At 48.8% G+C, this 16,598-nt stretch overlaps 1 protein-coding gene across 1 annotated transcript in view; it reads left to right on the plus strand.

Annotated features, from left to right (window-relative positions):
• The window catches only part of Tg (thyroglobulin), a 181,321-nt gene extending 164,954 nt beyond the window's left edge, over positions 1-16,367 (plus strand). The window contains 5 exon segments of the mRNA XM_038341990.1: positions 3,830-4,011; positions 4,396-4,503; positions 12,782-12,916; positions 15,194-15,384; positions 16,249-16,367. Coding sequence (XP_038197918.1) covers positions 3,830-4,011; positions 4,396-4,503; positions 12,782-12,916; positions 15,194-15,384; positions 16,249-16,367 — 735 coding nt within the window.
• Positions 16,368-16,598: the final 231 nt, after the last annotated feature.

Consider the following 16,598-nt stretch of genomic DNA (forward strand, 5'->3'; position numbering starts at 1 on the left):
TAGTAAGATAAGTAGTGATCAACGGTTCACAAATGACTTATGCACGCACCCCCAGGGTTTCATTAAAGACTCTGTGTCCTGAGGTCTTCTGGGGTTTGGGAGGAAGTTCTGAGCACACAGCTAGAGCTTGTGCCTTGCAGAGCTCACAGAACTAAGAATCAATGACACATAAGCACTAAGGGTTTCAGGTCTTGAGAGGAGCCCTGGAGGAAACAGAGCCAGAGAGCTTCAATGGAGACAATGGAAAGGGAAAAACACTTTAGGGATGGGCAGGGACAGCCTATCAGATGAGTCCCTTGGATTGAGACCTGCAGGGGAGAAGGAGACAACCATGGAACAGGGACATCTGAGGGCAGATGGAGATATAGGAGCCATAATGGGAATGGCTGTCTGTCAGACCCAGGAAGATTATATCCTAGGAACCTGAGGAACAGTAGAGGGGGCCGAGGAAGAAGCAAGAGGGAGAGCAGTGATATGCCGTCCCGGTGGCTATTTAAACGATGGTGCTGAGAGAACCCTTTCAAAATAAAAACACAAGCATTCTCGTGTCCGGTCAAGACCCTGGTGATGGTTGGGTAGTGGGGAAGGTAGAGACCGGACTGTGGTGCTGTAAACATGCAAAGAGCTCCTCACCCTTTCAGGAGGACCTAGAGAGAGGGCCTGATTTGAGTGTGATCAGAGGATGGTTCTGGTCTACCTCGCTAGAATGAAAGACTGACAGGAAGAAGGTACCCCCAGGTAAGCAAGAGTGTTTACAGAGGAAAGAGATGAATGGGGCATGCTTTAGCTGTGCATGACTGGCAGCCCCCAGGAGGTGGGGACATCTGAATAGAAGGCCTGCGGCTTGGGCTGGACACAGATTTCGACCTCCCTAATTTGATCCTGGGTGTCTCAGCAAGAGGCTTCATCTTTACACCAGTGAGGGAGAGCCACTGCCTTCAGTGTATACAGTAGTCCCCGGCATGGCTGGCTGGTAGAACACAAGGGTCCTGGTACTTGGACATCTCTGTCCCGCTCCTCATGCTAGAAAGTGGAGGTAAGCTATGCCTTCCAAGTGTCCAGCAATCCCCCTGTGACTGTACATCCCCCGAGATCCCAGAACTGAGTCTTCTCACCATCATTTCTGCATCAGCACATGGGCCTTGCAAAACAGCTAGAGACAGGAAATAGACACAGGTGTTCCCCTGCCCCCTGCTCATCAGTGCCTTTGCTGAGGGCTGGGAGCTGGGCCAATGGACCAGGGAATTTGACATCCATGATAGTTCAACCATCAATACTTGCACAGCCTTTCAAAGATCCACAGCATCCACCTAAAGAAATGAAGATATGAATAAAAGCAAGAGAGAGGCCTTGTTCTGTGAAGTCAGACCCACAGGGCTCTCTTCATCCTATAGTAAAGTGGTTTAGGGCCTCTAGGTTTTCTGCAGTTTTCTCATTGATGCCAGTGAAACTGACAGTTAATACAAATTTGCCTTTTACTAAGTGACCTAGGCCAGAGTTTGAACAGGGTGTTTCAGACTGCCCTTCTGAACTCTAAAGACAACACCGCATGCAGCCTTTACTTTAGTTAACTCCAGACTGCACATGAGGAACCTGAGGACTGAAGAGGCTGTAGGACAAGCCAAAGTCATACCACCAGGGAATGCAGAGGACTGGGAACCAAGCTGGGATGCTGTCTCCAAGTAGGTCCTTCTGAGGGAGCCTCTTAGCTGCTCTTGACCTACAGCACAAACGACATAATGGGATAGTACAGGTGACTGTCTTGTGCTCCAATCCTCTCAGAAGCTACCCAGGGCTGGACCACAGCATCCCCTACAGTTTAGTGATACTGGGATCAGAAGAGATGAAATCATTCTTCCGAGACCTTTCAAAGGCAGCTTGAGACTTGGACCCTCACACTGATTCCCAACTCAGTGTTCTTGTTACTACTCTGGGCTGAGATCTGGGTCAGCTTCCTTTCCATGTTGTATGGTCCTGTGTTTGCAGTGTAACTCTGGGTCATGATTAAGTTAGAGCTGAGGAAGGACTGGGTGCCCCCATGATAAGGCCTGGGCTAAATACCAGCTCATGATGGCTCACTGTATGGTGGCCCTAAGGAGTACAGGCTCCACTGGTCTGAGATTGTAGCAGGAAATAGGGTGATGCCATACCCAGAACCAGGGCTCTTGGAAGACTTTGGTGAAGCAGTCAGAAAATGCTTAATACCAAGCTGTAAGTGGCAGGAGGTATGTGACAGCTTTAGTAGCTATTTTGTTATGAGCAATTCCAGAAAATCATCCAATTCAGTTTCCCCCATGCCTTTGGAAACTTATGAAATCAGTACGATAGACAACAGATGGGTCGGTGAAAACCAATATTATTAGCCTACAGTAAATGAACGGTAGCCCCCAGATTCTAATGAAAAGAGTGAAGTGGGTGTATGATATTCATGTGGAGCTTTTTTTGGGGGGGGTCTGTGAGAGAATGTAGATGTGTGGGTGAGGATGGAGTATATTTGTGTGCTCTTACACAACCTCTTCTTATTGTGACTTTTGTCTCTGGTCACATTCACTGATATTTGGAAGCTGGGATGCTCATGTACTCACAACCTTGCTTAGCAGATAGTGATGAATTTCAGATTTCTTTCTAAAACATCTATCAAGACTAAAGAAACATGGCCCTTTTGCATGCTAGCCCCTGTGGTCCTCCTCACGGTCTCCTGAGGCTAGTGTTAGGCACCTGGGACATGTCTTCCATCAGTCATCCCTCAGGTGGGTAGGCCAGACTCCTGTCCTACAGGTGGGAACATGCTCCTTAGCTTGCCAACATGTGGCTCCTTGTGTCCTGATCCTGTACTTAGAGGAGTTTATAGAGCAGTGTAAACACACCAGGGCCTGCCATTGTATGGGCTCGTGGTATGCAGAAACTCCTGGAAACACGTAAACATATATGTATCCTGAGCCTGTCTGGGGATCAGGCATGTTGGCCTCACTCCCAGACCTGCATCAAGGAAAGACCTGCATCTTCTGCCCTTTGTCTCCAGAAAGGAGAAAACTGAGGCCAGGAGGTAGGAGCTGAGTTGTTCTCCACCCCACAGTGTAGTCAGCTGCCAGGAAAGAGAAGGGCAGGGAAGCTGAGAAGCGCTGCTCCTGAGCAGTTAGGCAGCCCCTCAGCCCAGCAGGGCAGCTTCTTTGTCTGTCTCTCCTAAAGCAGGCCTGGCCCCATCCTCATCCGTGTACCCTTGCCCATGCTAAGCCTACTCTGTGAGGTCCTGGACATCCACTTACATGTCCCTGTCTCTGCCTACTGGGACATAGCCTAATAGACAGAGGAGCAGGACCTTATGGTCCCAGACACTTCCCAGGCAATGGAGAACTGGCCCAGGGGAAGAGTGTGTTCTTAAGGTAACACTATCTGTTTATATTCTGAATGACCAGGGCAAGTATATGGGATGGAACAAAATGTCTCACAACAGACCACTACTAGGCACACACCAGTTAAACCTAGGCAGATAAATCCAGAAAGAGGCAGCATATGGCCCAGCGGTCGGGATGAGACAGACTAAGTGGGAAAGTGGGATTGGCTTCTTCACATTCTTCTTTTAAAAACCCTAGGGGAAGGCACTCCCATTTTCCAATGGGCAAAGGAAGGCACAGGTGGGGAAGAGCCACTTGCTTAAGGTCACAGGGTAAAAAGCAGGTGGAGCTGGAACAAGTACAAGAGCTTAATGCTGTGCTTCTCTGAGAGAAAATTCTATAACAATATTTGAAGGACACAAAGTATACCTTTCGGGATATGGTTGGGAAAATCCGTATCTTTCTCTTTCCTTCCTCCATCCCATTTTTCAAAGCAATTTGAAGAGAGACAAGGCCGAACCAACAGCAAGACAGCCTTTTACCAGGCACTGCAGAATTCGCTAGGTGGGGAGGACTCGGATGCCCGCATCCTCGCAGCCGCCATATGGTATTACTCCCTGGAACACTCCACAGACGACTATGCCTCCTTCTCGCGGGCACTGGAGAATGCCACCCGGTAAGCTAGGCCCATCAGGCAAGTCGGGGCCACTCAATATGCCCGTTTGTGCAGGATGCCACTCCTCTGCCTACTGTGGATAAGGGTTGCTGGCAAATCTTTAAGCATTGTTAATATTCAGAAAAGAGGTTCAGACCTACCAGAGGCCTCTTGACCTGGGAAACCCATCACCATGGACACATTTCAAACTGTAGTCCCATAAACCAAGCTGTACATCTACCAGTGTGGCCCCGGGGGAACTGGAAGGCACCTATGCAGGGCTGGGCAGGGGATCTTTGAGGCGATGGGCCTGGTGGACAGGGCCTGCCTATGGGAAGCGCTTGCCTGGTGCAGCCCTCCCCCTACAGCCATGTAACCAAATTTTCTCCTCTGTCCTTTCCTCAGGGACTACTTTATCATCTGTCCCATGGTCAACATGGCCAGCCTCTGGGCAAAGAGAACCCGTGGAAATGTCTTTATGTACCATATGCCCCAAAGCTATGGTCATGGCAGGTAAGGTGATCATGTGACTATAGCAAATGTAGACAGAGACGGCTGCCTGGCAAGGGTCCCTGTCACCACTATGATCCACAAAGAAGAGAAAGAAGGCAGGATGAGGCATGGGCCATTCCTCTGTGATGTGGGACAGGGCTTGACCATGTATGCCTTCCCTTCATTGGCTACAAATGGGGCAGTGGTCAAGGGTACTTTATTCCATGGTGTTTCTGCCTGGAAAAAATGAAGTATAAACTTATGAGGACTCATACACCATGGAGGATATGGAGCTCTGACTTAAGTTACTCTCTCTCTCTCCTGGGCAAGAAGAGAGCCTTTTCCTTTGCTAGGATCCTACTTGTTTACGCCTTTGTGAATTGAGTGCTTAAGAAATGACTTCCCGCTGGGCAGGGGTGGCACACACCTTTAATCCCAGCACTTGGGAGGCAGAGGCAGGTGGATCTCTATGAGATCGAGGCCAACCTGGTCTACAAGTGCTAGTTCCAGGACAGGCTCCAAAGCTACAGAGAAACCCTGTCTCGAAAAACAAAAACAAAAAAACAAACAGAAAAAAAGAACTGACTTTCCGTAGAAGCAAGCATATCTTTCTTATTTGTTTGTTTTTGTTTATTTGGTTTCATATTTTCTTTACTCTGTAACTCAGGCTAGGCCAGCACTAAGTATATAGTCCAGGTTGGCTATGGACACTTGTCAGTACTCCTACCTCAGCCTCTCAAGCATTGGGATAGTAAGCATGAGCTGCCAAGACCAGCTGAGAGGTTTCTGTTTACTTCAATTTCTCTATCGTCCAGAAGAGGTTCAAGGGCCTGGTAATAAAATCCTGGGGTGAAACAAAAATCACCAGAACAGGAGAGAGACATGAGAGGCACACATAGGAAAGAAAAAATGATGGACAGGAAGCGAGGAGCTACAGGAAGGATGCAAGGAGGCGGGATGAGAACATGAATGACAGCATTTGGAGGGAGGGCTATGGAGCCTGGGTTCTACTTCTGCCCTCACAACATGTGGAAAGCCCATTCCAGCAGGAACTGAGATGCCTACATTAAGCCACATCTGAATGGCAACTTCATACAGCAACCCTTGGGTAAAGCCTTGAAAGGAGTCTTGGATAATGTAGTCCCATAAGACTTGTGGTCTTTTCCACTCAGTGAAACCGGAGCTGTAGTGTGTCCGAACGGGCGACTTGGTTTTTGCAGCATCCAGTGGAAACACAAGGACTGTTTGTGAGGGTGGCAGGTTGAGACGGTTGTCCCTGCTTCGTAGACAGAGGCTTCTTGAGCCAATCAGGCCAGTCTAATAAAGCACCTTACAAACAGCCCGGGCTTATCACTTACAGTTGTGGAGGCTGAAGTCCAGACTCAAGACACCAGCATCTTGGGATATCTATTGAGGGCTGACCCACACCAAAAGGCACCTCTGTGCAGGAATGTGAATGAGTTTCTTGGGACCTTGTTGATTCTATTCATATCAACCTTGTGAGGCTCAGCTCTTAAGACCAATAGACAGAGGATCAGTCTTAAACTTAGGAGTCTTGGAGGATCGCAGATACTTATTCTCTCTGAGGTTCAAGAAGGTTCAGCGTGCTCTCCTCTGTTTCCCAAGATGAGCATCTGGCTCAGTGCAGAGCAATGGCTGTCTCTACACCTCCCAGCCTAGAGATGTGCTTCCACTAGACCATGCGGTCTCTCTGCTTAGAGCTGTTTATAGTTTCTACCACACCAACCTCTAGAGTCAAACCGTGTCCTGGGGTTGAGGATGGGAGGCTAAATAGTCCGCTCTAGCTCTCATGGGAATGTGTGGAAGGAAGGGAGGATGGGAGGGAGTCAGGGAGAGAAATAAGGAGGGAATGATGGAGGGAAGGAGGGAGAGACGGAAGGAGGAAGAAATGAATGAATGAAGGAATGATGAAGGAGCTCAGGAGTGTGGGCACAGTAGAGTCACTGTGACCTGGAAGCCTACCCCAGAACATGTTTCTAGATTCATCCTCGGCCATGCCTTGCAGTGCCAGGGCCTGGATTCATGGCTCTCTGATCAGTATTTGCCTCCTTCTAGTGAGGTGGAGAAGCCATGGAAAGGTGTGGGCCTCCCACAGCAAAGCCATATCTTCTGGAGCCTTAAGAAGTTTGTATCTTTTTGTCCTGAATATTTACAGTAGCAGAGAAAGAGAGAGAGAGAGAGAGAGAGAGAGAGAGAGAGAGAGAGAGAGAGAGAGAGGAGAGAGAGAGAGAGAGAGAGAGAGAGAGAGAGAGAAAGAGGAGAGAGAGGAGAGAGAGAGAGAGAGAGAGAAAGAGGTCCACACGTGTCAGCAAAGGGAAAGGAAAGCACCAGCATGCACACAGTTCCAGCAGAGTCAAGAGGGCATGAACCCTGGGTTGGTTTCAGAGGCTCCCCTGGGGAGGGCCCACAGACTTTGTGGCCTTCAACAGCAGAAATGTGTTGTCCCATGTTTGGAAGGGCTGTGGGCCGGAGTGCCGATGTCATGGGGCTGAGGTGTGCCTCCACAGGTTCTGGAAAGGGTGTGACAGGGGACCTCTGGCCTCTGGTTGCTTCAGGTATTGCTTACCAAAAAGAGCCAGTCTTTCTGCTCCCCAATTCCTTTCATGCCTTGTGTGTATCCCTGTGTCCAAATTCCCACTTCTTGCAGGGACATCAGTCCTCAGTTGAACTCAGTCGTGTGATCCTGTTCTAAGGTACTGGAGTGAGGGCACTGGCGTCTCTTTTGGAGAGGACACAGATGTACTCTCAAGAGCCCTTAGCTTCCTGTAGATCACAGAGTCCCATGTTGGAGGCTTCTGGGGTCAAGGACCTGAAGTGGATAGTCCTTCAGGGAAGGACTAAACTGCAGCCAACAGCACCCTCGGTGTGCTAGGCTAGCCAGGGTTTCTCTCTGCTGGTTAGCCTCTGCCTGTGCTTCTGAGCAGTGGCAGACTGGGCCCTTATCATGATCCTGGGGACCTTCATGGAACAGCCACACGTTGTGTCCGATTATGAAGGATCCTCATAACTTTTGACACCTCAGTCTGAGGCTCTGTGTTCAAGGAAGGACTGGATAGGCGCTCACAAGACAGTGAGGAAAGACTGAACCCAGAAACCAAACCATCCCTCTTGACAGTTGGGGACAAGCCTGCATTTCTGGCCTGTAGGCTCCCCTGGGGCTGGTGCTTTGGCTTGGAGCAAGCAGGTAGTGAGCCTGGAGGACCAACTTCCCTGGGATCCAGGGAACTTGGGTCCCAGACACCAGTGCGTCAAGGAAGAGGAAGGCTCCCTGAAATCAGCCCTAGCTGTCCATCCTAACCTGAGTGCTGCAATGCCCAAGGCTGTCCTATCATTTCCAGAGGAAAGACATGGAGACATCTGAAGCATAGCTATGTGCCCTGGTGACAGGCAGGGACTCAGCGTCCTCTCCTTCCAGCTAGCAACATGCCCTTGACTCTTACCAGCTACTGACCTGATTCAGGTCATGTGGTCTTGGTGTCTAGGTTTCTTCATCTGAACAATACTGAGAGAGTAGGACCTCTCTCTCGGGGCCACGCAGTAATGGATTTGTGTGTAGACCAGGGCTTGGGTGACTTTAAACCACAGGAGTCCCACTGTTCTCGACAATCTTCCTTGTCACAACAGTTACAATGTGGAGCCATTGATGTAGTAGACACTACAGTTACTGAGCACATCATCGAAGGAACTTGAGACTTTTGGCAAGTCCTCTTTTTACTGCTCCAAAGTCTCCCTTCCCCACAACTTCCTTCTTCCTTTCTACCCCTCCCCTTCTCCCTCTAGCTTCTACCCCTTCCTCTCCCTTTCCTTCCCTCAGGTTTCTCTCTCTTCCCCAGAGCTGTCTCTTCTCTCATTTTATTTCTGGTTCGTGTGTGTGTGTGTGTGTGTGTGTGTGTGTGTGTGTGTGTGTTACATTCCCGCCGTCTGTCTCCTGCCTCTGTTCTGTTGGCATACAGCAACTTTCCTGGCAAGGGCCAGCAAGCAGACGCTATACCACCCCCTTCCATATAGAGCACTGCTCAGATGTCACAAAACAGCAGTGTGGCACTCTTGTGCTCACCACATTACTGCTAAGCTGTCCTTTCTGCCGAGAGCAGGGGAGAAACAACACCCGGGCAAGGACAGAGAAGCCCCGTCCTTGTAGAGTAAGAGAAAAGCCTCATACCCAGAGGCAAAGAAGACATCTCCTCTTAGATCTTTACTTTCCCAACACAGAAACAAAAGTCTGGGGAGGTGACGGGATATGTTCCCCTCACATGAGCAGCAGTCTGGACTCTCACCTGTCTCCTGCCTGCTCCTCTGTTCTCAGTTGTACCCACTTTAGCCAGAACTAGATTGCTTAAGTCCATACTAAGCAAAGTTTATAGTAGCTGTGCAACCCCAGACAACTCACTTAGCCTCTCTGGACCTCCTAGGAAATACCTGGGAGAAGAATAACTGTCGCTCAGAGCTGCTGAGAAGGGAGGTGGAGACAGGACCTGTAAAAAAAAAAATCATTCTGAGGCTTGCATATATTCTGCGAGGGTCATGCCCACATACATATCTGGCAGACTTTCAATGCCATGGGAGGAAACTCTCCATGGCTTTCACTCTCTCCTCTGCTTTTTTTGACTGTTTCATCTAAGCGAGTTCCCTTGCCTCAGTGTTCTTGCCTGTGAAATGGGTGTTGTTTCTTCCACTTCATCTTTGGAGTACAAGAATTAAAGACAATACATGTTCAATATCCAACACTCTGTAGGCCCTTCAGTGTTTATAATCAGAATTCGGTTATTTTAAGGAATTAATAAAACTCTGCTAGGAAAGAAAGGAAATAAAGATGGCTATGAAGGCAGCCATGCTCCTCCTTTAAATGCTGCCCAGCTGTGGGAAACAGAACTGTGAATCTTAGCCTTGAGATGTTTCGAACACCACTGCATTCTAGATACTTTTGTGCATTCCAGGGGCCTGCCCATTCCAGATCCAAAATACCATCTCTTTAGCCCGTTATCTTGGTGACTTTGCAGAAACTGGCAAGCCAAAGAAAACAGCACCGGGCTGCATTCTTGAACTGGGTCCATGGGCCCAGTCACATCCCGTGTGATCCTTGAGATTCTCTCCCAGGGTGATAAAAGCCAGGCTCTGCTGACACTGCCCACCACACCCTACAGTGGTCCATCCACTCTCCAGTCCTCTTCCACCCTGACACGACAGAGGCCTGCCTGCTACGGGGCAGACAGCAGAGAGCATACCATCCGTCTGTACACGTTCGGGTAACTTGGCAGTGCCGGGAGGGAGGAGCCCTAAGGTGCTGGGCTCAGTGCTGAGGGAAGGACCAGGTAGAAATACATCATTCGAGCTTCCAACCTAAAGGACAGGGGACGGCGCTAGTGCAAAAGTGAACCCCCAAAATGGAGGTCAGGTGCCAGGGCCCTGAGGTGGGAAAGGCCTACATGTCTGTAGGTAAAGAAGGCCGGGCGACGGGGCTCTGTTGAAAGTGAGGAAAATGGCTGCAGCTGTGAGTAAAATTGACAGGTCTTACCAGTTTTATAGGTATTTATCTAAGTGTGAGAAGATTATCATTGCACTCAGCATTCTTATTTTCAAAGACATGTCATTCACAGTGCACAATGATCTTGTCCCTCACACCCGAAAATGTGGTTCACAGAAACCCTGTAACTTGGTGGTTGTTCATGAGATATAAAATAAGAACCCCATCATCCAATATGGTGGTCAGCTGCTCAGAAACAGCCATGCTAGATGAGAAGCAACCAGCATGACTCAGATCCGGGTTTTTATGTGGAACCTGTACCTGGGTTCATTCCCTTCCTGTTCCATCTCCAAGTGTGAGGCCTAAGTAGGAAGATGCTATTTTCGGATCCCCTTCTGAATTTCCTGCAAAAACCATAAACTTAGTGTGTGTTCCACAATTTGATTTCTAGGCTGGGCCTCTTGTACATGGAGTATCTGCATGATAGACAAAGCATTTAATGACCCCCAATGGTAGCTCTCGGAAGACACTTAGCCTGAGTGCCGAGAGGGTGCGGGGTCTGAAAAGTGCAGATTTGTGTTTGTGGCAATTTATGGAAAGAGTCAAGTTCAGTCCAGTTTAGTCCTTCCAGTCAAGTAGAAGCCACGACTGTCCCACAAAATAATGTACCATCAGCTCTGCTGGGCGCCGAGGAGACCAGAAACACTGCTGCTCTCTGGGTAATTTCTGAGCTGGAGATGGGCACCTCCAGGGCACCGTGCTCATAAGAACTTTCCCTGGGGGCACAGGTGGGACCGGAGTACGTGAAGTAAATTGGAAGCTCACCTTTAAAAGGTTGCACAGAAAGGCATGTGGTCTCTGAGGCCCACGATGACCTCCTTATGCATTCGGGAGCAGGATCTCAGTTTCTCAGGTTTACCCAAAGAGAGACATGAGCCAGGTACTTAAGAAGTCTGTGGTTCTCTAAAATAAGCAAAGAGGCCAGAGGCTGTGGAAGCAAGACTTCCCCTCCTCCATTTCCCACAGTTCCTTCAGAGGAAGGGCTGTAGGGCTGGGGTATGCTTTGTGGGTACAAGGTCAACATGCTTCCTCTTACGCTAAGAACTTCAGGATCTCTGTGGTTACAGACTCATCCCCAAACCTATCACGTGGTTAGGGTCCAGTAGGCCTCTTCCAGTATTGCCTCTTACCCTGTCATCAGAAGGATGATGACTTCCAGCACACAAACTGTAAGAAATGTCGTCACTATCTCTACCCCCGCACCCTACTCTCTTCTTGGCTGGAGGAGAGCCCAGCTCAGCCACCTTCCGGCTGAGGCTATTAGTCAGAGTTCTTTGGGGACAGCGCCTGTTACTGTTTTCTGCCGAGCTTCGTCAGTTTTGGTTACTGGCCATGGAACTTGTGTTGAAAGTCAGCAGTGAGCAGTTATTTCAGTCTGACCATGCTCTGGCTCCCTGGGAAGGATTTAAGTTGAGCGGGGCTGAGGTAAAGTCGGAGATCTCATGTGGCTTCTGTCCTTACTGGACAGTAGCAGTGGTGGCCCTGCCTCAGCTCAGGCTTCTTCCCATGAGGCTCAAGGCCATGGTCAAAGGCTCTCTGCCTCAGACACTACCCAAATTTTCCACCTTTTCAGGCCTTATTTGCAATTCTTCAGGACTCAGCTCTTACCTCGCTCTCTACTGGAGCCTGATGAATACTAGCAAGCATGCCATCTGTCACTCCTTTGACTTTTCTAGAATAGGAAAAATGACCCCTTTTGATTCTCAACACGGAGCAGTTGTCAGTAAGGGTGTGAGGCCTAGGGGCCTATTGCCTACTAGAGGCTCACTTCAGTCATGACACACATTTACTGAATACCTACCAAGTGTCCGGTGCAAGGGCGCTACATGAGCAGAAGTCACCCTCGAGGAGCTGACAACTTGCAGATAAAGGACCAATGCAGAAGAGGGACTTGAAACTGTCCATGGTTTATGATTTTGTTCATTGAGTGCTGCGGGAAGATTACAGCTAATACCTACCCACCTATAAATACCTGTATATTTCTTAGTTCTGAGCTACTGTGGGATTCCTCTCATTAAGCATCTGATCTCCGCCCTCAAATGAGGAACAAGCATCCAAAGATGATATAAGTATTGTAGCTAAAATAGAGTCAAAGGGTCATCTTGGAACATTATCTGGTCATCAGTTCTCAACAGCCAGTGAGCCTCAGCTACCACATGTGCCATGGGTCTACCCCAGACCAGGTTAGCCTCTGGATACAAGCCCAGTAGGATGTCACACTAAACAGGCATCCTACACATGATAGGAGGTGTGAGACGGCTTTGTTTCCAATGGAGGTCCGCTAGGTTTGGGTTCATTGTAGTGAGGAGGAGTGGCGGGCTGCATTCCTGCCCAGCTCCCAGCCTCCTGGCTAGCTTATACCCCGAAATAACAACACACAAACTGTATTCATTTAAACACTGCCTGGCCCATTAGTTCCAGCCTCTTATTGTCTAATTCTCACATCTTGATTAACCCATTTCTAATAATCTGTGTAGCACCACAAGTGGTGTCTTACCGGGAAAGATTCAACATGTCTGACCTAGCAGCTGGCTCCATTGCGTCTGTCTCAGAGAGAAGAGGCATGACGATTGCCAGAGGCATCTGGCTCACTCACAGCATCCTGTTCTGTCTACTCCACCCACCTATGTTCTAACCTATCAGGCCAAGCAGTTTCTTTATTAATTAACCAATGAAACAGCAGATAGATAGAAACACTCCTACATCAGTTCATATTTACCACCTCACGCTTCTTGCCTCTCCCTGTTTCCTCAGCCTGGAATTGCTGGCAGATGTGCAGTATGCTTTCGGACTGCCCTTCTATTCTGCCTACCAGGGCCAGTTCTCAACGGAGGAGCAGAGCCTGGCCCTGAAAGTCATGCAGTACTTTGCCAACTTCATCAGATCGGGGTATGTGGCCCACTGTTCTCCGAATCCCATCATGTGCTCCCTCCCAACCCCACCGCTGAATGCAAAGGCTGCGTGTTTTATCAGTTGATTCAAAACTGCGGTTCTCTGTTACCGTATCCCTGACTTGGCTTCCTTGTTTCTAATCAAACAATCTTTATAGATAAATCATGAAGAAATCTTCTAGCTGAGTCCTTCGTTGCTCAGACCGCTGATGCAATAAGTCGGGGTTTCTTTAGCCTCTGGGCCTCTGGACTGTGGACACTAGGGACTGACTAAGATGTGTGTGTGTGTGTGTGTGTGTGTGTGTGTGTGCGCACACACACACACACACATATTCTGTAAGATAATTGACAGTGTCATCTCTGGTCTCTGTTCACTAGATGCCAACAGTATACACTGTGCTATTTACATAGTTGTGGTAAAATACCTGACAAACAGCCTGTGGGAGGAAAGGTTTATTTGAGGTCCCAATTCCCCATGGTTTGTCCTTGGTTGTTTTCCCTAATGGACAGTAGCACATCACAGCAGCAGAGGTGTGTAAAGAGGCCTTCTTACCTCGTGGAAGACACGAAGGAGAGAGAGAATGAGGTCAGGAGGGACAAGGTCAATTCTCCACTGACGTAGTTCCTCCAGGGAGGCTTTACCTCCTAGAGGTCCAGACATCTCATGAGATCCTCACAAGCCAGGAATCAGGCATTCAACATGTGAACTTGTGGGAAACATTCTACATCCACAACACAGCACTCAATTCTGTTCTAGTTGTGAGAATCAAAAATGTCTCTGGCAGGCAGGTATGACAGTATCGTCTGTCATCCCAGCCCACAGGCTGAGGCAGGAGGATTGGGATTTCCACTCCAGTCTGATCTATACAGAAAGACCCTGTCTCAAAAGAATAAATATTTAAAAAATCCATAGGCATTGCCCAGTGTCCCTTGAGGAAAGACCAATAGGAAGAGAGCCATTCTGTGTCCCATGGGTGCATTGCCACCTAAGGATGTCAGCTGTGGTGTGTCATCCTGGCATTCTGGTGCTCCCACAGCTTCCACCTCCCCAGCAGCCTCCGATCCAGTCCTGTGGTACACCACTTCCCAGATGTGCTGTTCCTCCCCACTCCTGGAAGTTTTTCTACTTCCTTTATCTCAAAGTTCCCTGAGGGAGTAGAGAGATTCCTGGCACAACCACAAGCTGTTAACAACCTCAGACAGTCAAAGCAGAGCAAGTAAAGCTTTGTGACGTTTGCTGTGGAAGTCTAAGGGAAGGGGGCATTTCTTCTTGTTAGAGTTTTAGAAAAGGTTTTCCTGAGTAAGCAGCATCCACACAGGACTTTCAAGCCATTCAGATGAGCTAAGGGAAGCTGCTCTGGGGAAGGGGGCAACCTGAGCCAAGGCAGATGCTGAGGGGGCACTCCAGTTATGAAGATGGGGTTGGTGGGATGGGGGATCAGATCCAGAGAGTAAAATGAGTCCTAATGATGACATCTGGAATATGGAGATAGCAGGATGTCCTTAAGACGCTTGCAGAAGGGTGAGCTAACAGATGACATAAGGAGTATTCATGGGGTCAGGGCCGCTATCTGCACCCAAGTTCAAGCAACCTGGAGGAGGGCACGCCCTCTCTCCAGGAGAGCTTCCAGGGTAGGGATGCTTTGGTGGAAGAGTCTAAAATGGCAGGTTTTGTCCCATGAAAAGTGCAGAGTGGATGACGATGGGTAGATCTTAACGTGTTTTAGATTCTCGTCTCTGCTCTGAGATTCTGAGGCTAAATGACTCTGTTAACAAAACAAAATGCCATGGGACCCCTATAGCCTGGAGATAAATCCACTGTCCTGTTACCTCTGGAGGCGATATCTCTTTCATGGGACCTTAGTCTATGGATTGTAAGGTGACCTCTGACCCCACCTTCTTATGCATACTTGGATAAGCAAGGGCCTTCAGAAACTGGGCGTGGCATCCAGATCAAAGGACACCAAAGTAGAAGGGGTACCTCTGTCTCCAGAGAATTCAGAAAGATGGGGCCACACTAGGTCCTGAGTGGTGCCACTGGGTCATGAATTGAATACGGACTGTTAGAGATGATTTCAGAGAACTTTGCGGCCTAATGCTTTATAATAACAGTGTTCTAGGCTCCCAGCTGGAAGCTGGACCAACTGAGCTCCCATCTGGAACTCAATGCTGAAGGATTTGCCCTTGCAGGCCAGAGCAAGTAAGATGTGATATCAAGAGTTAAAAAGGAAGATGCATTTCCCCCAGAGTCATTGCTTTCTTCTCTTTTCCCTAGAAATCCCAACTACCCACATGAGTTCTCAAGGAAGGCAGCTGAGTTTGCAGCACCCTGGCCTGACTTTGTCCCTGGAGCTGGAGGAGAAAGCTACAAGGAGTTCAGCGCCCAGCTTCCCAACCGCCAGGGCCTGAAACGAGCTGACTGCTCCTTCTGGTCCAAGTACATCCAGGCTCTGAAGGATGCAGGTAGTAGTGCCTTGTGGGCTATGAATTTGGGGATGGTGTTAGAGTCAGTGATTCAGTGCCTACTGTTTAGCTGTGTGCTGGCTTCCAATGCATGCATGAAGGCTGCCAGGTAGGTCACTAGGTACTGGGTGCATAGCCCCTTTTCATGAGGCGTGCACAGTCCAAAACTCTTCCTTTGCCAGGAGCCTCCTGATCAGACGGGGGAGATGAGGAGAAGTAAGGGTGAGGCTCAAGAAGAGGGCACTGGACAGAGGGAAGGAAGGACATGGGAAGGTTGAGTGATAAATGGCAGCCAGTTCTAGCCAGTAACACCCGTGCAGGAAGAGAAACATCATCAACCTCTTGCAGCCCTTTGCCGGGATACATAGAAAATCTCAGAGAAAGGGAAGCGGTGAGGCACAAGACGGTATTCCCACTTCCTGCTGCTGGGGCTTAAGGGGTCAAATGGACCATGGTAAGACATTAGGCCTGTAGGAACAATATAATATTCTTAAGAAACTTCCAGGAGAGTGAGGAGACAATGTGAATGTCCTTTCTCTTTCTTTTCACTGGAGGACCTGTACCCAAGGGCCTGACCCAAGGGCCTGAAGGGGTCACAGAGGAGGGATGATTTGAGGGAGGGTCCAGAATGGAAGTCCTACTGACAGAGAGGGAGAGATGGAACATCAGAGAAGAGGCCTTTGTCTAAAGTGTTTTGAACTCTCAACTTTGCTTTTAGCTTCAAGACCAACTGAGTCCCTTGACATACCAAAGATCCCTGCATCCCAGAAATGAATTTAATATTATCAGGAAATTGATAAGGAATGAGTCTGGTCCTGGGATCTCTTAACAAAGGATCGATTCTGGTACCCTTCTCTTCTGTTTCAGATGGAGCCAAGGATGACCAGTTAACCAAGAGTGAAGAGGAAGGCTTGGCAGTGGGATCTGGGCTAGAAGAAGACTTCTCAGGTTCCTTGGAGCCTGGCCCTAAGAGTTACAGCAAATGACCAGCCCTGAGACCACCTATTCACCCTGCCAGTTTCATCTCAAACTGCCCAACATGGTGGTTTTGCTTATATACAACCACTGGCTTTCAATAAAGTATTTGCATTCAGCAAAAACATTGATGATTCTGAGTTGTGATTTCAAAGCAGTTCTTGGTGACATGACAAGGGGTATTCATGTAAATCTTCCTGAGATTTGGCTCCCAGGTTACTGGGTTGTCAACAATATTTATA

The sequence above is a fragment of the Arvicola amphibius genome, chromosome 9 (assembly GCF_903992535.2).
Source record: "Arvicola amphibius chromosome 9, mArvAmp1.2, whole genome shotgun sequence".
Classification (NCBI taxonomy): Eukaryota; Metazoa; Chordata; class Mammalia; order Rodentia; family Cricetidae; genus Arvicola; species Arvicola amphibius.